Below are 22759 nucleotides of genomic sequence, written 5' to 3'. Positions count from 1 at the left end.
TAAAACCATGTTTAAAGTAGGGTTTAAAACAATGTTTTAAAATGTTAAAACTACATAAAACTTTTATTTGTTTTTGTAAAAGAATGTCCCTTCAAGAGCCAACCTATAACATAAAAATAATGCACTTGGAATTAATGCTAAGGTCATTAAATTGCACTGTATGAAATTGGTTTGGCCTTTTGAAAATTGTAATTAGAGTCTATGTATTCACTCTTTAAGATGTACTTTATTTTGATATTTAAAAACGAAAATGAGAGATTATAAATTCTCTAAAATTGTTTTAGGTGTTTACAATATTAAAAATGTTTAAATATTACTAGCATTAAAATATATCTCCCATTACCTAAATTCCTCTTGGGTTCGCCGAGATGGACTTTGCAATATATATCTAAAATTTGATTTTGCTAGCATTATTAACTACAATGTTTTATTAACTTAGTCATACAGGAAACTGTTACATTCTGTAATGTTACATGATATAAATGTTGGAAGAGTTACCAGTCTCCTTGTGGACTATATTTAAGAATTTAAACTTTTTTTGATAGTAAGAGGATTTCAAATTAATTTGTTATTTTTACCTCTAAATAAAACAGGGATAATAGCTAAGTCTTAATCTTAAGCCAATAAATTACAGTAGACTGCTAAGGCCATTTAAGAAGTGCAAGTTAATAGTCATCTTATAAGTAATCAAATTCTTCAATGTGTTCAGAAATATGTTTAGTCATGCTAAATACTTAAAACCGAGAAAGTATTTAACTCAAATATGCTTGGTAAGTTCCATCCCTCAATCTGGTCAAAGATTTATTGAACAGGTTATTTAAGATGTTTAAACTTATGATGGCAGAAACTCTCAATTCCTAGCAGTGATGCTCGCCCAACAAAGGTCTCCAAGAAGACAATAGGAACCATGACAAAGGACTTCACTTAGATTATGATAATATTATTAATTCTATAATAGCACTACATAAGTCATGTATATTAATATTTCAACTGAAAGCTTGGGGAATGTCATGAGTGTGCAAGGAAATACCTAAAGAAACATAGTATTAGAAGGGTTGATGCGAATAATTTGACTTTTTAATATGAAAAAATCATCATACACTCAATTTAACAGGAAATCTGGTTTCTTCCATACAAATTACAATAAATCAAACTAGTCATCATTACAGTCTGTATTGGAGATAAGTTCCTGAGGCCCTAACACTGGCTGATGATCCATGGATACATGGTTCTTCCTGAGGGATAAGACTCTAGTGGCATGTGTATGGATTCTGAGACACTGTCCAGACCATAGAGCATGGAACTAAACACATGAGCCTATGTATATAATTAATCAGTTTCTGTGCTGGATTATTGTGTAATTGAAAAGATGACATGAACTCAGAAGGGATAGAGATTGGTGGTTCTGGGAAGTGGCTGGAGGAGTGTAAGGGAGGTGAATATTATTAAAATATATACATATAAGTATGAATTTTTCCACACTACTTTTGAACAAAACTATTTAAATGTATAAAGAGAATAATTGGTTGACATATTTTCAAGTGATCACAGTATTTCAAAACCATAAAATTAAAAATACTTGAGGCAAAGATTCGCATGGTAGAAATGTATACCTTTTTGAGTCTGAGCTACTGTATTCAAAAATGTTTTCCAGTCCCAGCAATTGTCTTGGTAGTTGATCTCTCTTTTTCTTTTGGCAAAGCCAATTGCATCTTATCTAATTATCACATCTCTTTTGTACATTCAATAGGTCATGGAACTCTAAGATGACTCTATTCCAAAACAAGTTGGACAAATTTTAAATTATCACATTAAATTTGAGTCTTTTAGAAGTCATCACACTGATTTCAATAATATTTATACTAATTAACTGACCCACCATAAGTAATTGAATATTGTCTCTTACATACATAAAAAGCATATATATATATATATATATATATATATATATATATATATATATATAATTTTAATGGTCCAGATGAAATTTAAAATTAGAATTAGTTTGGCTTTACTTGCTGAATAATGAACTTTAATACATTTATTGTTTATTAAAAACAAGAGAAAATCTCCCCCCAGTATATTTTCTGAAGAATATTACGTAGACAGAATCTATGGTAAGCCTAAATTGTAACCCAAATAGAAGTAGTTACAGACAAAGGAATTAAAAACAAATGATTCTCTAAAAAGTAAACATGAATGTACAATAAATATGTGAACCAGTGTTCAATATTGTTAGACATCAGAAAGAATAAAATGAAAGGTGACACTTAAGTAAGAATGGTTTCCATCAATAAAATGATCATCCTTTTCTGGTGTAAATACAAAAGAAAGGAATACTTACATATTGTTGGAAGGAAGTTGGACTGACTAAATAAAAATAAAACATTTAAGTGTTATCACGGACACATGATAAACAATATTGTAATACTGCTCCTGCTAGTGTACTCATCCACTTCATTAGTGTATTCTGTAATAACTGCACACACCACAGCATTAACACATAAGCTAATGCTATAGCCGGAAGATATGCAAATTGGGACCCACTCCCTACTCATAAAAATCTGTCAAGACTCTAGTTCTAGCATAGGGAGGCCTAGTCCTGATTCCTCGACCTTTAGTTCTCAGATTCAGTGGTTAGCCCCAAACACAGACCTTTCACCATGAATTTGTGGCTGAACTGTATTCTACTTCTAACACTTTTAAATGGTATTTTATGGGGAAAACGAAATACTGACTGTGTGAGTGTGTGTAAGTAAGATGGACAGTGGATCTGTGTGACATTTTCCTCTCTGGATTTCTCTAATATTGCAGGTATCCAATATGAGGTGAAGCTGGAGGAATCTAGAGGAGGTTTGGTACAGCCTGCGGGTTCTCTCAGCCTCTCCTGTGCAGCTTCTTGATTCATCTTCACTGATTTCTACATGGGCTAGTTCTGCCAGGCTCCAGGGAAGGCACCTGAGTGGTTGGGTTTTATTAGAAACATTTTCTATATTGAAATGAACACTATGGGACCTGAGGAACTACTACTTACTATTGCATAAGAAATGTACAAGGTGAGGAGACTTCAGTGTAAGCCTAGATACAAAACTCCATGCAGGGATGTTTAGAGGGGGAGCACCTGAGAAGAGAAAAAAGACAGTGTGTACCTCTACATGAACTACTTCAGTCCAATGGTTAACTGTAAGTATTTGCATTTGTTGGATCCCAAGTTTTTTCTTAGACTAGAAGTCCTTTCTGACATTCTATCATTCATATATATATATGAATGATAGATTATCATTATATATAATTGCATTCCTTTTAGATTGGAAAAATACTTGGTTAAAGTATTTGAAGGAATGTGGGTGGTCACATACCCCACTGTTGGGCATTTTTGCTGAGGTTATACTCACTGTGTTCTAGGAGCTTCACACCTCCAATGTCTCTGAGATTTTCTAGAGATTCCCCCTGAATCCACAAAGGTGCATAATTCCATTCATTCTTCTGGTCCTCTGTACTTGTCTCCTGTCTTACCACAAACTGGATCTTATACCCATTTTTATCCTCTCCTCTTTTTTCCAGGTTCCTCACTTCATCTTCCTCTCCTGATTTTTGTTCCACCTTCTAAGTGATATTGAAATGTGCTCATTTGGGTCTTCCAACTTTTAATCTTTTTACAGTCTGAGGGTTGTATCATGGTACTTTGTACATTCTGGCTAATATCTACTTTTCAGTGAGTGCATACCATGCAAGCCATTTGGGGTCTGGGTTACCTGACTGAGGATGATATTTTCTAATTCCATTAATTTGCCTACAAAATTTAGGTTGTCCTCAATTTTAATATCTGATTAATATCCCATTATATGAAGGAACCATATTTTCTGTGTTCATTCTTCAGCTGAGGGACATCTGGATTGTTTCCAGCTTTTGACTGTTACCAGTGATGCTATTAAGTTTGTAGTAAGCAGGTATCCTTGTAGTATTGTCGAATAACTACTAGATTCGTAATATTCTATTCTAGTGACAATATACATAAACCTGGAAGAAGCAGAGTGAATTCTTGATAAGAAAAGAAGAATTCTTGATAAAGAATGCTAACTAGTATTCATGGTACTAAAACTTACTTTGTCTGATACTAGAATATAAAGCTAAATACTAACCCAGCTGTAAGTCCATCAATTTTTAAGAGTGACATATCAGCATGATACCATGGTAAAATAGTTACACATATGTTTTGCAGATAAACAACTGAATTAAAGGCCCATTCCAGCAGGTGATTCACATATTTAACAGTATGTGGGTGATCAAAAACCCAATATAGGCCACTGACCTATGGGAAAATAAAATAAAATTGTTCTGCTAATCTATAATATAAGCAAGATGGATATGGAAGATATCATGCTATATCAAGAGAGCAGTGTATCACTCAGGCACCATCTGAGAAGATTCCTCTATCAAAAGATGGGGATAATTGTAGAGACCCATAGTCAGTCAATGTTCAGAAAGTGAAAGAACTTAAAAAAAATCCAGTTGTGAGTGGAATTTTATCATCAAACCCTCCTCTCTGGGCTCTACATCTATCAGCTGCTAGATGGAACATTGTATAAAAAAACAATGCTAGAGTCCTATCAGCAGTCTTAACAAAATATCTTTAATAGTTTCAAGGACTTGTGGTTGATTGAGATGGATCTGAAGTTAGGTTGGTTCGTTATTGTTTGGCCATTCCTCCAGGCACTGTGAATCCCCCATGCCTATATTTCTTGCAGACAGGATAAATTTAGGTTTGAAGGTTTTGTGCATGGGTTGGTATATCTATTGTCCCACTGGAGTTCCTGCCTGGTTACTGGAGATGTCCTCTTCAGGTTCAATATCCCCCATGTAGGGAGTCATTACTAAGGGCATCCCAATATATTCTTGGGTGCCTCCTATATGCCATGTCTCTGTTTCTTCCTGAGATGAACCCCATTTTATAACCTCTATTAGTTTAGATTTATATTCATTCTCTTGACCATGTGGCAATCGTTTTTGTTCCTCCCCACACCTTCTCTTGAACCCTCCATTCCTTTTCTCTTCCCATTCCTGTCATTGTTACCTCCCATCCATCTGACATTTATGACTATCATATTGACAATTTAAGTGACAATTTAATCATCATTGCTAGTGCCTTTCTTCTTGTTTAGTTTCTTGGGATCTGTGAAGTATTCCATTTTACCTGTATTTTAGAATATCTGTTTCTAACTCAATATATACAAAGCATATCTTTGTAGGACTGTGGGTTTCCTCACTCCGGATGATATGATCATATTCTATCCATTTGCCTGCAAAATTTATTATGTCTTTGCTTTGAGTAGTTCAATAGTATTTAATTCCATTCTTCAGTTTGGGCCATTAAGGTAGACAGAGGGTGTCTCTGGTAAAAATCACTATAAAATTTGTGGATGTATAATATGTAATTAAATAATGAGTAACTATTACATTCTTTCCAAGTTCTTCAGTTTTACATCTCTCTACTGTTTGAGACATTTTATGTTTAACACTCTTAAATCAGATCTTTGAGTATTCAACAGTAGGAAATACAATAAAAATGTACCTGTGCTCATAAAGACCTGTGAAACCCTTACCTTGCAGCTCTGGAAGAGGAAGGAAGCCTTCAGTTCTAAGATCTTTCCATTCTTTGATAGGACTAAGCACAGACCCAACATGGCATCGGCGGCAAAATTTTCATGGTGATTTGTAGAAATTGAAATTTAAAAGGTTTTTTTTTTTACTTTCTCACATAAATGCTGTACACATCACTATTCCCACAAAATTTCTCTCATGCCCATCTTTCACTCAGTCTTAATTTCATGACCTTCTTATCACTAATTGTGATTATACATGTGTATATATGTATATTTTGTATGTATTTAATGTATATATATATATATAGAGAGAGAGAGAGCAAGAGAGAGAGAGCAAGAGAGAGAGAGAGAGCAAGAGAGAGAGAGAGAGAGAGAGTCTAAATTTTAGTTATGTATATTTCCCTGTGTTTAGAGTAGTGTACTTGGGTTTGATTAACTAAGCAAAGAGCTTAAGTGTGAAGAAACTGACTGTCCCATTTTCAGGAGCCATTGATTACCTCTAACTCTTCTTATAGGAATAGGGAATATTGACGTTTCCCCCTAAACTCTAAACATGTAGTTTAGGCATTGTATAGACTAGGTTTCCATTGCTATGGAAACACATCATAATGAAGGTGACTCCTCTAAGAACAGCATTTAATTGTGGCTGATATATTTATTCAGAGGTTCAATCCAATATCAGTGAGACAGAAGCATGGAAATGTACAAGCTGGTCAAGTACAGGAGGGGCTGCACATTGAAGCCTGCTAGGAAAGGACTGTCTCCCAGGTGTCTGGAAGAGGTTCTCATTGCCAACTGTCAGAGTTACATTCTTCCTCCAACCAGGGTCCTTCTGCTCCAACAAAGGCAAAACTCTTAATAGTGCCACTCACACGGTCAAGCATATACAAGCCATCACATTTTACTCCCTGATCTCAGCAGGCTTTTTAAACACGTGAGTGTATGGAAAACTTATCTAGAAATAGCATAATAAAAATGCATTTAGTTCAATCTGCCAAGACCTCATTGTCTATCACAGTCACAAAAATGTTAAATGTTGCTTCTGAGATTCTGAGATATATCCAATCACTTAATCACAAACTCCAAAGAAGGCAGGGAAAAAAACTTGGTAATATGAAATGCTACATCTCTATGCATAATGTAAAATTAGACATCTGATCTATTTTTCATCTTTGTTGACTGCAACAAACTTCTATTTGCTCTGCAGGTTAAACTTCCTATTAACAGCTTTCGTGAGCAGGTATCAGCAAAAAAGCTAGTTGTGTTCCACTGAATTAATATCTGAAAAAAGACTGAAACTAAATATGTCTAGTAAACCAGATCTTTTCTTTGCCAAAAAGAGTCACCTACAGCTCTGGCATCTAAGTACCAATAGTAGAAAGAATCAGGATGACATGATTTTGAAACATAATCTAAAAATTATCAGAAAATTATGAATTCTGAAATTTCTTCTTCCACTGGTCCAAATCATGAGGTGGCTTTAAGAGACAGGGACAAGGAATTTGCAGGAGGCCATCATGAAGCTCTGAATATAATGGTGGAAGCCTAGTCATGCTACAGGGTCAGATTCAAATAGCAGTGTGTGCCAAATTTCCATGGTTTAATTTATAGTGTTGAACATGTTAACAGACTGCCAGAAAATACTTCTTCTCAGGATTGGACTTCCTATTCCTTCCCAAAATATGGAAAAACCTAACAGTGTCATGAGTGATTATTGACTTCCTTTGTCAAACAGCCTCTGTGCTATCAGAACATTGATAGTGCAGTACAGAATTCTAGTCTGAATGCACAACAAAGTTGCACTCATTTCTTGTATTTTCTCCCTTCTTCCCACTGCTTTTGTTATGAACCCAGTATAATTGCCTAACTTTAATCCACACTATCAGCATAGAATTCAGTCCACATAAAACAACACTTTAAGTCAAGTACAAGACACACTTTATCACCACTGTTCATAATCCTGTTTTTGATAACTGCATGCTAGTGTTATACTACTGTTTCTCTAAGTGTCTTATCATGATAACTAATAGGAAAATATTAAATGTGGATAGTATCCAGAATCAGATTCCTCTAATGATGCATAGTCTCATTCTATTTGGAGTATAAAAGGGCAGAAATAATATTAAAATGAGAAAAGGATTTTCCTAGAATTTCTAGATAAGTGGATCCATGCTACATTTTCATCATGTTAGAGTACCAAGTTTGTCAGTTGGAAGACTACATGAAAAAGATCTAGAGTTTTTATTTTAGTATGTGATTTTTGGCATATGTTGAATTACTGTTGAAGAATTCTTTCTTTCCAAATTCTTATTATTTTAATTATGAATCTGAGTTTTGTGTTGACTTACATAAGACTTTATGGCCCAAATATTAAAAGTATAGTTAGTAATCTATTTTCATATGTAAAACTGTATAGTCTCTCCTGTACTCTGTCTCTCCTGGGATTCATGCTTTTCCTGTAAAACCTCTTTCCCTCTGCAGCCTCTGGGAATCATGAAAGCATTGGAATTTTCTCCATTTCATACACATGTAACTCAGCTCAGGCAGCATTTGTCTTCATGTATATGGATTTTCTTACTTACTGTCATGTATGCAGGGCAACTTCTGTCCTTTCACACACAGGGCAGCATGTCCTCAATCAAAAGTCCGCATAACACTATTTTCATAATTTTTCATTTTCTTTATCCACTCCTTCTATAACAAGGTGATTTTTTCTTTATCATTTTTGTTTCAACTTTGATCATTTTGTATATATATATATATATACCATATGTTTTGACTATATTCCCCTGCAATTCCTCTCATTAAGCCCTAAATTTCTACAAATGGCAAATCACTCTCAACTTGGCAAGCAGAGACCTTCCGTTCATATCTCTGAAACTGTTAATACTCCCAGAATTGTTCCACCTTGTGGTATAGTCCTCTCATTGACCCTTGTCACTGTAGTTTATTCATAGCAGAGTAGATGATTGGGGGAAGTTATGATGTTCTTGCATTTTGTTTCTTGAACAGTACATCCAGTATAACTATATAATTACACTTAAACCCACTTAATATAGATATCTGTGCATTGTCTTCAGAAATTTTCATTTCCTCTTTCTTACAAGTTATTCTAAGTACATTATGGATATCCCAGTTTGTATTTAATTTGCATTTCATGATTGGATTTCTTTACATATCTATGAACATGCACATATACTGTTTATAAAATATCTGTAGATATTATATGCTTGGCTATTTATTTGAAAAATATCTTTTCCTGTGACTGAGTAGAGTAACCTGCATATCTACACATTAGATCATAATCATATTTATGTTGTGTAAATATTTTCAAATACTGATACCTTGGGGTCAGCACTGAAATCATGTAAAGGAAACACAGAACAAATAAGGGATTTGCACGCGAGAGCGTGCGTGCATGTGTGTTTGTGTGTGTGTGTATGTGTGTGTGTGTGTGTGTGTGTGTGTGTGTGTGTGTGTGTGTGTGTGTGTGGTGTTTGTATTCAATCCCTAAGGAGTCTTTTCCGCCATAGGCTTTAGCAGTCCACAAAGGAATTCTTTGTCAGTACCCCAGAAACATTTTCAACAGTCCCTGGTAATCTCAATCTCTAGTTTTCCTTCCAGTTTTCTTGTATGTCAAAGGTTAACTTTGAGGACTGTTGGTGAAGGAAATGCAAGTCTCTAAAGGGCCAGTTGGGGTTTTTCTTTGAGAAAGGGAGGACCTACCTAGTAATAGCAAAAGGCAAGTCCTTGTGGATCTGAAGAGCAGAAGTTTTTAACATAGAAAGAAACTGGGACTCTGGGTGTTTTAACAAGGTCACATAAGAACTGGGAGTACCAGTGTGATGGGGAGATTCAGGTATATATGATGTGTTGGGATGATCAGCTTTGGTTAGATAAAATGTAAAGTCCATTCTTCAAAATATTGATCAAATATTATCAGATAAAATTTATATTTATAAAATAGTTCTTTTATTTTTTTGATGGTCAAGCCTTGAACATCATGTCTAATATATGGTATCAGCTCTATGGCCTCAGGCATAGTATGTTATAGCAATTTAATGTATGCATTCATTACTCACTAAACCTTGAATAAAACTCTCTCTCTGCTCTCTCTGTCTCTCTGTCTCTGTCTCTTTCTCTGTCTCTCTGTCTCTCTCTCTTTCCCTCCCTCCCTCTATCTCTCTGGTTTTTCTAAACTGATTTTTTTCAAGACCAGTTTCTCTGTGTAGTACTGGCTGACTTGGAACTCTCTTTGTGAACTAAGCTGTTCTCATACTCATAAAGATCCACCTTTCTCTGACTATCCAGTGCTGGTAATTAACACATGCATCACCACACCCAGCATATAGCATTTCTTATATAATTGTATGATAGTTTTGCTTATCTTAATTTCCCAGTAATTTTTTAAATAATTTATGCTAAGAGAGCAGAAGAGTTTACAAGTACAAGGCACAATAAAGGCTGAAAACTATATTATTATATGTATCTGTAAATTCATACTAAGTTATTCTTTTCCTTCCTTCTTTCTCATCTTTTCCTTTTTACAAAGCATTTCATACAGAAAAAAGCGTAACTCAAAACTTTGATTCTCTGGCTTCAACCTCTATGTTATCATGCAGTGGTGGGAATGAATGCATGGCTTCTTGCCTGAAAAAATTCTTTAGGAACTGTGCTCCATCCCCAGGACACTAAGTGATGCATTGTTATTATAAATGGCACTTTGCTTCCTAATTCTTCTACAACATCTGCATCATTATTTATCTTCTCTATGGCTAATGTTACTGAGCTCATGATATAACATGAAGACATGCATATAATTTTCACTCTTCTCTTTAAAACAGCCCTGATCTTATTCCTCTGACAGTGGTAGCCACTCTGGACTCAGAGGTCTTCCCATTCAGCCATCAGTATTCAACAACAGCCATTAGATATGGCATTTGGAATGAGGTAGATTTTCTTGTTTCCATTTTAAATGGAAATTATAGATAAAAGCATATATTCAATGGTTGAGCAGATATGTGTGAGAGAGATGGTAGGTATTTCTGACACTTTCTTAACAATATTAACAATATTCTGTTTTTGCAGGTGTCCAGTGTGAGGACCATTTATTTATTTATTCATTTATTTATTTATTTTCCATTTTTTAAATTGGGTATTTCTTATGTACATTTAAAATGTTATTTTTCTTTATTTATTTTCCATCTTTTAAATTGGGTATTTTTATTTATATTTAGAATGTTATTCCCTTTCCCGGTTTTCTGTCCATCCTCCACCTAACCCTTTCCTCTCCCCTTCTATAAGGTTGTTCCCCTCCACATCCAACCCCCTTACCAGCCCCTCCCAACAATCACCTACACTGGGGGTCCAATCCTGGCAGGACCAATGGCTTCTAATTCCATTGTTGCCCATAAAAGCCATCTTTGGCTACATATGCATTTGGAGTCATGGGTCCTTCGATGTATAGTCTTTGGGAAGTAGTTTAGTCCCTGGAAGCTCTGTTTGGTTGGTCTTGTTGTTCTTATGGGGTTGTAAGCCACTTCAGCTCTTTCAGTCCTTTCTCTAATTCCTCCAACCAGGTTCCCGTTCTTAGTTCACTGGTTTGCTGCGAGTATTTGCCTCTGTATTTTGCATGCTCTGGCTGTGACTCTCAGGACGTATCTATATCCAGTCCCTGTCAGCATGCGCTTCTTATGCCACATATGGGACAGGCTCTGAATGGCCGTTCCTTCAGTCACTGGTCTAAACTTTGCCTCCATATCCCTTCCTATGTTTATTTTTATTCCCCTTTATAAGAAGGATTGAAGTATCTGCATTTTGGTAATCCTTCTAGAGTTTCATGTGGTCCATGAATTGCATCTTGAGTAATTTGAGCTTTGGGGCTCATATACACTTATCAATGAGTGCATACCATGTGTGTTTTTCTGTGTTTGGGTTATCTCACTCAGAATGATATTTTCTAGTTCAATCCATTTGTCTATGAATTTCATGAAGTCATTGTTTTTGATAGCGGAGTAGTATTCCATTTTGTAGATATACCACATTCTCTGTATCCATTCCTCTGTTGAATGACATCTGGGTTCTTTCCAGCTTCTGTCTATTATAAATAAGGCTGCCAAGAACATAGTGGAGCATGTGTCTTTGTTGTGTGTGGGAGCTTCTTTTGGGAAAATGTCTAGGATAAGTACAACTAACTCCTCAGGTAGTGCAATGTCCAATTTTCTGAGAAACATCCAGACTGATTTCCACAGGGTTACCAGTTTGTAATCCCACCAACAGTGGAGAAGTGTTCCTCTTTCTCCACATCCTCGCCAGCAGCTCTTACCACCTGAAATTTTGATCTTAGCCATTCTGACGGGTATGAGGTGGAATCTCAGGGTTGTTTTGATTTGCATTTCCCTGTTGACTAAGGATGTTGAACATTTCTTTAGGTGCTTTTCAGCCATTCTATATTCCTCAGCTGTGAATTCTTTGTTTAACTCTGTACCCCCATTGTTAATAGAGTTATTTGGCTTTCTGGAATATTGTGCAAGAGAGACACAGTGTGCTTGTGTGAACCCAGACACAAACCTTCCTGAAGGAGAGCTCCAAATCAGGAGAGGGTGCAAATCATGCACAAAGAGTGGGAACAGAACTGCAATAGGAAACCAGACTAATACTGGTTTCTGGGTTCTCAGGTGTCAATTCCTGTACTGATTTGTCAGAATGTTCTCTACATTTAGGGTCTGTGACATCTGTGAAAATGGAGTTCTGTTTTACTGCAGTTTAAAATCTATATACCCCTGAGTCTAACATGAACTACATTAAAAAAATTTGCAGAAATTATTCTGTTGAGGTCACCAGAATTGAATATTGAGGGAGTTGACAGTATTGGTGATGTTTCTCACTCTTGTAATTCAGGGCAAACCTTCAGTGGCATCCTGACAGAACAGTGTTTTAGATTTGAAGAAACACAAGAATGTTGTGGTTACACTCAGTAACACATATAATCAAACAAATCATGAGTCTTTCTGATATCCCTGAGAACATGTACATCAGAAAGAGATTTGACTCATCTGTATTTCTTGCTGATTCAGTTAAGTAACCTATAATTTTATTACCATAGCTCCAATTATATTTTGTTCATTGTATACCTCTGACATTTGTTCTAAACACAGACAAGAACCATATTAAAGTCAACCAAGGGTCTGAATGTAGCTATGTGGCCACTAAATAGACACCTCAGCCACTTGTCCTAGGGTTGAGACCTATAAGACTTGGGAAATGGTCAATCCCAATTTTCCTGGTTCCTTCACCTCTCTCCTGTCAAAGACCCTTGGAAAACTAAAACAGACATGGTTAGTCTGTTCATCTGTCTCTTAAATCAAAATATTCTATGAATGAACGACTCAACATGTTCTGTTCCACCGTCTCATTTCACTTGAGTAAACTGGCAGATGGGCTTCCTGCTAAGGAGTGAGATCTCGGCACACTACCGAGGTTGCTGTTTCTCATGTTGTCCTTCATTCTGATTATTAAATTTCATCAACTAATTCTTGCTTCAAGGCAGTCCTACACTAGGTGGATTTATAACAAGAACCCCCACATTACCTATAACCTGACACCAAAGGAGAAAATATCTTCTTGTTTTTCTTCCATATTCTCATTATTGGTAGAAAAGTGGTATTTTCCTTGAAAACGCATTTATGTAAGAAAGGCTTTATCTTACAAAATTTGATCAAATGAACATTCATTACACCATAATTCTTGTACACAATTAGAAATATCATTCACTAATGGTACATATTTATTATGAAGTAACTCCTTGTGCAACATGAAAAGATATGTTACCTCAGTCAACATACTAAAATAACTTTTGTAGTATTAACCGAATTAAAGAACAAGACATTACAAATAAGATAAATACTGTAAAACAAAATTTAATTTTTGTGCAAAAACAGGTAAAATCTCACATGGTAAAATTAACAGATGGCATGTCAAGGAGTCCATATGTGTGAAAGAAAGGAAATGTTCACCAAAAAGTAAAAAGAAGAAGAAAAAGAAGAAGAAGAAGAAGAAGAAGAAGAAGAAGAAGAAGAAGAAGAAGAAGAAGAAGAAGAAGAAGAAAGAGAACACAGAGCAGAAAATCTCTTAGTTTACCTTAGAATTTTTGTTTGTGAATAAGAAGTATTGTGTTCATAAACACCTCCACTGTAATCTCCCCTCTAGCCTCCCCTCAAGCTGAACCCATATCTTTTTTAGCCATTGCTCATCCTACTCCCATGCCTTTCTTATTTGCAGGTACTTACAGCCTGTGAGCACTCACTGTTGTGTTTTCATTGTCATAGCTATAAGAAGGCAGCAACTCATAAATTGTGTCCATACTCTTTGTCTTACAGCTTATCCACCTTATTGGCCATGGTTCTCAGTCAATGGAAGATGTTCTTTCAATATTTCAATTAGCTTTTAGCATTTCAAAGACAACTATTCTCAACACTTAGCTGTTGGTGAGTGGTGAGTCTCTGCATGCATCATCCCTACTAGAAAGGAAAAACACACTGTGACCCAAAGTGAGAAGAGGACGGTGGATATAAACTTAGAAAGAAGTTTTAACACATGACCATTCAGCAAAATCTCCTCTGATTTTTTTTCTAGAGCCTATTACTTCCAACCCTAGACTTTTGAGTAGTTTCATAGTAGCAGGCAATCAAGGCTAGTAGTTGTTCTCCAAAAAATCATGGTAAGTCTCTATTGTTTTTCTAATTGTTTTATTTACTTATATTGCAAATGTTGCTTCCCTTCCCAGTGCCAACCCTAAAGAATTTTTGACCCAAATCATCCTGATCTTTGCCTCTTAGATGTTGTGCCCCAACCCATCCATCCCATCAACAACTCACACCCCATCACCTATTTACACACCTAGCACACCCAGCTACACCGTCCTCTATCCACTTTCCCAGCAACCTGTTTCCCTGGGGCAACGAGTCTCTACAGGATTAGATGCCTTCTTTTCCAGTGAGATCAGACAAGGCAGTCCTCATTTACATATATGCTGGGGGCCACAAAATGCCCAAGTATGCTGTTTATTTTATGGATTAGTCTCTGGGAGCTCCCAGACATCTGGGATAGTTAATATTGTTGGAGTTCTCATGGCGTTTTCATCTCTTCTCTTCTTTCAGTTCCCCTAACACTTTTGTAGGTATCCCTGACCTCAGTCCAATGGTTAGGTATAAGTATTTGCATCTGATGGATCCCAAGTTTTTTCAGTGACTAGAGGTCCTTTCTGACATTCTGTGCTTTTTTTTTTTTTCGCATTTCTTTTAGATGGGAACAATTCTGAGTCAAATTATTTGAAGGAATGTTGGTGTCCACTGTTGTTGCCATCCCACTGTTTGTCATGTCTGTTAAGGGCATTGCTGTTGTGTTCTAGGAGCTTCTTAACTCCCAGGACACTGAACTTTCTAGAGGTTCCCCCGTCCTGAATCCACAACAGTTGGATATTTCCATTCATTCTTCTGGACCTCTGTGCTTCTCTCCGCTCTTTCCACAAACCTGTAATTATTTTACCTTTTATCCTCTCCCTTTTATCCTTTCATTCAGGTCCCATACTCCATCTGTCTCCCATGATGTTTTTGTTCCAACATATAGGTGGGATTGAAATATCCTCACTTTGGCCTTCCATCATTTAAATTTCTTACAGTGTGGGGGTTGAATCATGGTACTTTAGGCTTTCTGGCTAATATTCAATTATCAGTGAATGCATACCATGCATGCCATTTGGCGTCTGGGTTACCTGTATCAGTATGATGTTTTCTAGTTGCACTAATTTGCTTGCAAAATTTAGTTGCCATCAGTTTTAATAGTTTTGTTATATCCCATTATGTAAATGAATCCCATTATCTTTATCCACTCTCAGTTGAGGGACATCTGGATTGTTTCCAGATTTTGGCTTTTGCCAATGGTGCTACTAAGCATATAGTGGAGCAGATATCCTTCTTTTATAGTGGAGTATATAATGCTCTATTTTGGTGACAAAATTTTTATATCTAATTGAACCTGAATAAGCAGAGTTAATTCTTAACAAATACAATTGTTCTGCTAATGGACCATATAAGCAAAATGGATATGAAAGATATCATGCTATACCCAGAGAGCAGTGTCTAACTCAGCTATCATTGTAGAAGATTCCCCAGCAAAAGATGGGGATAAATGTAGAGATACACAGTCACAAATGTTCAGAGAGGAAAAGAACATACAAATGTCAGTTCTGAATGGGATGATGTCATCAAAACCCTCTTGTCTGGGATCTGCATCTGTCAGCTGCTGGATAGAACATCTTAGAAAACAACAATGCTAGATTCCTAACAGCAACCTTAACAAAATAGCTTTAATAGTGTCAAGGTCTGATGTTTGCTCGTGATGGATCTGAAGTTAGATTGACTATTGTTTTGCCATTTCTCCAGGCACTGTGAATCCCTCATGCTTATATTTCTTGCAGACAGGTTAAATTTAGGGTTGAAAGTTTTGTGCAGGGGTTGTTTTCTCTATTGTACCACTGGAGTTCCTGCAAGGTTAGAGGAGCTATCCTCTTTATGTTCAACATACCCCATGTAGAGAGTCAATAGATTCTTGGTAGCCTCCTATATCCCAGGTCTCTCTCTCTTCCTGGAGATGCCCCCCCCCCTCATTTCATAATCTCTATCACTTGAAGATTTCATTCTCTTGGCCATCTGGCCATCTCTTCCGTCACTCACCACACCTGCTCTTGAACCCAAATTTACCCTTCCCATCCCCTCACTGTCATAGTTCCCTCCCCCATTGACACTTATGACTATCATATTCACCATGTAAATGAAATTCAATCATTATAGCTAGTGCTTTTCTTCTTGATTAGTTTCTTGGGTTCTCTGAAGTATGCCATGGTATGTACATTTTATGGCAAATATCGACTTATAGCTGAATACATACAGTGGATGTCTTTGGGGGACTGGGTTCTCTTACTTCCGATGCTATGCTCATATTCTATCCATTTTCCTGCAAAACTGATGATGTCTTTCATTTTAGTAGCTGAGTAGTATTTCAATCCATTCTTCAGTTGAGAAACATCAAGGTAGAGAGAGGGGTGTCTCTGGTAAAAAATCACCTACAATTAGAATAGTTGTGGATCAGAAATATGTAATTATATAATGAATAATTGTTAAATTCTTTCCAATTCTTGGGGTTTACATCTCTCTACTGTTTGAGACTGTTTACATTTAACATTTTAAATCAAATCTTCAAATAATGTCCATGTGCTCATAAAAACCTTTGTAGCCCTTACCCTGCATCTCTGGAAGAGTATCGAAATTTTCAGTTCTAAGGTCTTTTCATTCTTTGATAGGACTGAGCACAGACCCAACATTGCATTGGGTAAAACTGAAATTTATTGGTGATTTGTAGAAATTGAAATTTAAGGGTTTTTTGAGAGTTTCTTATATAAATACTGTACACATCACTATCCACACACAAATTTATCTCACATCCATCTTTTACTCACTCTCAAATTCATTAATTTTGATTGTACATGTGTCTATATTTTTAAATTTGTAAGGTGTATATATTGGGTCTAGTTTTAGTTATATATGTTTCCTTGTGTTTAGAGGAGTGTACTTGGGTTTGAACAACTTCTCAGGGGACATAAGTGTGAAGAAACTGACTTTCCCACTTACAGGAGCCATACGTTTCTTTTACCTCTTCATACAGGAAAGGGGACTTTTGAGGTTTGCAGCTGAACTATAAACATGCAGTTTAGGCATTGTCTTGACTTGGTTTCCATTGCTGTGGGAAGACAACATGACCAAGGTGACTCTTTTACAGCCAACACTTAATTGTGGCTGACTTATACATTCAGAGGCAAGACATGCCTTATAGTGGAGGAGCTGAGGGTTCTACATCTTCATTTGAAGGGCAAGAACAGAGGACTGGCTCCCGTGTGTTTTGGAAGGTTCTTACTGACAACTGGCACAGTAAAATTCTTTCTCTAACCAGGCCACATCTACTCCTACAAAGACACAACTCCTAATATTAAAACTCACTGAGTCAAGCACATATGAACCACCACATTTTACATTTCACTCCCTGATCTCAGTAAGCTTTTCAAACACATGAGTATATGGAAGCCATATCTAGATATAGCATAATAAAAGGGCATTTAGCTCAATTTCCCAAGTTCTCATTGTCTATCACTGTCTCAAAAATATTAAAAATTCCTTCTGAGATTCGTCCAACCACTTAACTGCAATCTCCAAAGCATGTAGGGGAAACAGCTGAGCAATCATCAAATGCTGCATCTCTATGCATAATGTAAAAGTAGTCTTCAGATCTATTTTCTTCTTTGTTGACTGCAACAAACTTCTTTCTACTCTGCTGGTTATACTCCCTGTTAACAGCTTTTCTGAGCAGGTATCAGCAAAAAAGCCTGTCGTGCCCCACAGAGTAGATATCAGACAAAGGCTAAAACTAAACATTTCTAGTTAACCACTTCTTTTATTTGCCAAAAGGAGTCACCTCTGGTTGTGTCATTCAAGTACCAACAGTAAAGAAAAATCAGGAAGACATGATTTTTGCACATAATTTAAAAATTATCAAAAATTTGTGAATTCTGAAATTTCTTCTTCCACAGGTCCAAATCATGAGGTGGCTTTAGGACAGGGACAAGGAATGTGCAGGTGGCCATCATGAACCTCTGACTATAATGGTGGGTGTTATCTCATGCTACAGGCTCAGATTCAAACACTAGGGGGTGACAAGTTTCCATGGTTTCATTTATATTGTTGAACAGGTTCACAGAAGGTCAGAAAATACTTCTTCTCAGGCCTGACTTTCCTCTTCCATCCCAGGATATGGAACAACCTCCCAGTGTAATGAATGATTTTTGACTTACTTTGTCAAACAGCCTCTGTGCTACCAGAACGTTGATAGTGCAGTTCAAAAGTCTGGTCTGACTGCACAACACAGTTGTACTCATTACTTCTATTTTCTCTCTTCTTCCCACTGCTTTTGTTATGACCCCATTATATTTCCCTATCTTTAATCCACACTATCAGTACAGCATGTATTCCATAAAAAACAACAATGTGTCACTTTAAGTCAAATACAAGATTCCTTTCTTTCACCCCTGTTCATAATCTTATTTTTGATAACTGTATGTTAGTGTTACATTGTATTGCTGATTTATGTATTTCATCATGATCACTAATAGGAAAATATTAAATGTGAAAAGTAAGCAGAATTAGATTCCTCTAATTATGCATAGTCTTATTACATTTGGAGTGTAAAAAGGTAGAAATAATATTAAAATGGGAAAAGGATTTTCTTAGAATTTCTAAATAAGTGGATCCATGGTACATTTTCATGTTACAGCAGCAAGTTTGTCAGTTCCAAAACTACATGAAAAAGATCTAGAGCTTTTATTTCAGTATGTGAAATAGGTTTTACACATATATTGACTTATTGTTAACGTATTTTTCTTTCCAAATTCTTACTATTTTAATTATGTGTTTGAGTTTTGGGTTTTTTTTTTTTTAGGTATGTGCACATGAGTGTTGATGTCTGATAGGATTGAAACAGTATTTTACCCTAGATACTGAAGGTATAGATAGTTGTGAGCTACCTGATTTCAGTGCTAAAATCAAGATTTATGTAGTATGAAATTCAATGCATGTGCTTCTCCATTGATACATCTCAACAGATCTTTAAATGATTTTTATTAAAACAACTGCTTTCCTAAATTTTACTGTAATGATTTTTAATTTTTACATTATTATAAATACATAACTTCTCCCAAACATCCCAACTACTTTTCCAACGTTTGAGAATTTATACCTGACATATGTAAAGTGAAAACCCATTTAATAATTTATAATTAAAAAAAGAAATGTAGTTCAATTCTAGAAATTTCATAAGGAAATGTCAGTCACTGGTACGGGAGCAGAGAAGAACATAAGATTTAATGGACAGAATCTGTTTACACTGTATAGGCAAAATGTACTGATACAAATGTCTCAGTATAGAGGCTGCAGTACCTACTGGACAGAATGAAATCATTGAATCTGAGCACAGAGCGGGGAAATCACATAATGAGTCATTGTCTTAAGCCACTGTTACAATGTTATATGTATAAGGCTAAGGATTAAACCCTGAGATTGCAAAGTGTATGGGTTGAGAACAGAAGAGTGTAAACCCAATGCACATAGAGGACTTGGAGGACAGCAATATCAGCATGAAGTCATGCACAGAAGATACTGTAAGGCATAGGCTCAGCTACCTAGTGTCAGGGATCCTTCTATATCTAATTGTACCTCTACTCTCATTCAAAATGAGTTATGGAGACCAGTCATATGCAAATCTATAGAAGAATTGAGAGTAGAAATCTGAGGCTCACCCCACATACCACCAAGGGAGTAACCAGTTTGTCTGAAGGAAGCACTGAGCCCCAGTCTTAGACATCATGCAATGGTTGTGGAACTTGCTATTCCTGATGGTAGTTGCCCAAAGTAAGACATCAAAATCAAGAAGTCTAAGGGAAAGGAAGCAGTTCCATGAATCCTTACCACTTGGTTTTCTCTTCACAGGTACTCAAGCACAGATTCAGTTGGTACAGTCTGGACCTGAGCTGAAGAAGCCTGGAGAGTCAGTGAAAATCTCCTGCAAGGCTTCTGGGTATACCTTCACAAACTATGGAATGTACTGGGTGAAACAGGCTCCAGGACAGGGCTTGCAGTATATGGGCTGGATCAACACCGAAACTGGGAAGCCAACATATGCTGATGACTTCAAAGGACGGTTTGTCTTCTTTTTGGAAACCTCTGCCAGCACTGCATATTTGCAGATCAACAACCTCAAAAATGAGGACATGGCTACATATTTCTGTGCAAGACACAGTGTGAAAAACACATCCTGAGGGTGTCAGAAACCCTAAGGGAAAAGTGGTTCATCTGTGCCTAGAAAAGAAACAGAGAAAACATTCTCCTCTTGGTCTTTGGCTAGATATATGAGGTTACTGTAAAAGAGACATAAAATTAACAGGTGGTCAGACAGAGAATATACTCAGTGGGGTTGTGACAGAACAATGAAAGAATGGACAGAAAAATGTTTGTTCATTTACACAATTGAATAGTACTGAGCTATGAGAAACAAGGAAAACATGAATTTTGCAGGCAAATGTATGGAACTAGACAATATTTTCCTGAGTGAGGAACATTGATCTCAAAAGACAAGCATGGTATGTAGTCACTGATAAAGTATGAAATTCAGCATCACCATGCTGTCATCCACATACCCAAAGAAACAAAAAGAAAAGGAAGTCCCAACAGAGGCTGCTTGAATCTTTCTCTAAATGGGAACTAAAATAGGTACCAGAATTTGATGGAGGGTTTGTAGGTATTAGGAATTTCCTTTACCTCAAACAGTGACACCATTTGACAACTGTTTCCATGGCAATGTCCATACCTTCCCAGAAGACCTTTTAGCTCAATTCACAAACCCACTTGGAAACACTTAGGTCATATTCCAAATGAAAACCAGACTTCTCTCTTCCTTTTCTTCTTTCTTTCACCCCTTCCTTTTATCTCATTCTCCCATTAAGTTTTGCCACATGGAACCCTGTAGGTTTGGGTTTGGTTTGCTTTATCTGGACGGGCACATGCAGATATTTAACAACATTTTTGGTGGGTCGCACTAGGTTTATGATTTCCCAGTGAATAAGGCTTCCCCTTTCCCACTTCCCACCCCTTTTGCAGCAGAGGGCGACCTTGGGGGATCTCTACTGCTCCTCTTGTGCTCAGTCTTCTCACTGTTCCATATACTGCTGTATCCACCACTGCCTCGTACACTGCTCAGAATTGAATCACTGTGTCTTCTAGGCATCCACAGCCATCTACTAGCTGTTGTAAGACTCAAGACTTGGGACATGTGAGTTAGCTGACTTTTCCATGACCTGCTGCCATCCCTGTCATGTTTTGCTAGTTTTTGCTGCCTAGACAGGCCATACCCCATGGTTCTACACTCCTGCTTCCAGATTTCTGGCCTGATTTCTACACACAGAGAATTATAGTTAGGTCTTTTCTGTTTGGCAGGGAGGACCTGATTCCCAGGACAAAACCTGTTTAGTTTTTTTCTGGGAGTAAGGGAATCTCCTGAGCTAATACACATTAGACAGGACCTCAATCATTGGGCAGAGCGTCCCTTGAAAGCCTCCCTCCACTCTTGACCTGGGCTATCACTGCTGACAGGAAATACCAGGCCTGGCTGGAAATGCTTTCTGGTGGTTCTGAAACCATTATAACTTCCAGGAATCTGAATGATAACTCAAATACGTGGCCTTGGAAAAATTCTTACTTTGTCCATAATTTCCCTTGGGATGCAGGTAGAAATTAATTAGTGACTTTTCTCAATGGAAAATTTGAGGTCTTTGGTTGTACTCCCACATACACCATTAGGATGTCTTTTGGAAGATTTCAAAACTTTACAATTAATGCCTTGCCTGAAGACATCAGAATTGATAAACCTATACAATAATGTCGGGACCCAGTATTCATTAGATAATAGTTCAAAATGACCACACAGGGAAACTCAATTTTATGGGATCTTCACAATTACTGCCAACAATCTGGTAAATGGAAAGAGATTATTTATGTTCAAGCATTCGTATATTTTTGCTCTAAGCACTCTTTGTGTTCTTCTTGCAACCCTACCTAACTCCTCTTAGCTATGAAACATACACAAGGTTACACTGATGTAACCAATCAATATAGCCCTCAATCTTGTCAGAAGTCTTGTAATTACTAACATGTTTAAGTTTATGACACAGAATTTCCCAAGTCTTTAACAGTTTTCCTCACAAGGTCTCAGAAGATATGAACACAACTTCAACAATCTGCCTGGGTTGTGCTATAGTAACCATGGAGAAACACAGTGGACAAAACTGGATACCCTCAGAGTCAAATGACTTATCTAAATTGAGGTCCATCATTTGTCTTGTCACGGGTATCCATTCCACAGAAAAGTATCTCTGTGTCTTCTGGGCTTGAAAGCCAGACTGATTCTGCCTGAGTTGACATGAAGACCACAGAGACCACAGGGAACTGGTGGCTGATGGACTCTGTCATTTTTAAGTAATACATGAATGCTGGATTATA

General features: G+C 36.7%; 1 gene segment (V, D, J or C); it reads left to right on the top strand.

Moving 5' to 3' along the window:
* Window positions 1–19979: 19979 nt before the first annotated feature.
* LOC120103440 (immunoglobulin heavy variable 7-4-1-like) lies at window positions 19980–20523 on the top strand. The segment is given in 2 exon segments: window positions 19980–20116; window positions 20195–20523. Coding segments are annotated over 2 exon segments (375 nt in total).
* The last annotated feature ends 2236 nt before the right edge of the window (window positions 20524–22759 follow it).

This window comes from Rattus norvegicus, chromosome 6 (assembly GCF_036323735.1).
Source record: "Rattus norvegicus strain BN/NHsdMcwi chromosome 6, GRCr8, whole genome shotgun sequence".
NCBI lineage: Eukaryota > Metazoa > Chordata > Mammalia > Rodentia > Muridae > Rattus > Rattus norvegicus.
The sequence above is the reverse complement of the archived record's forward strand: the minus strand, read 5'-3'. Positions and strand labels throughout refer to the sequence as shown.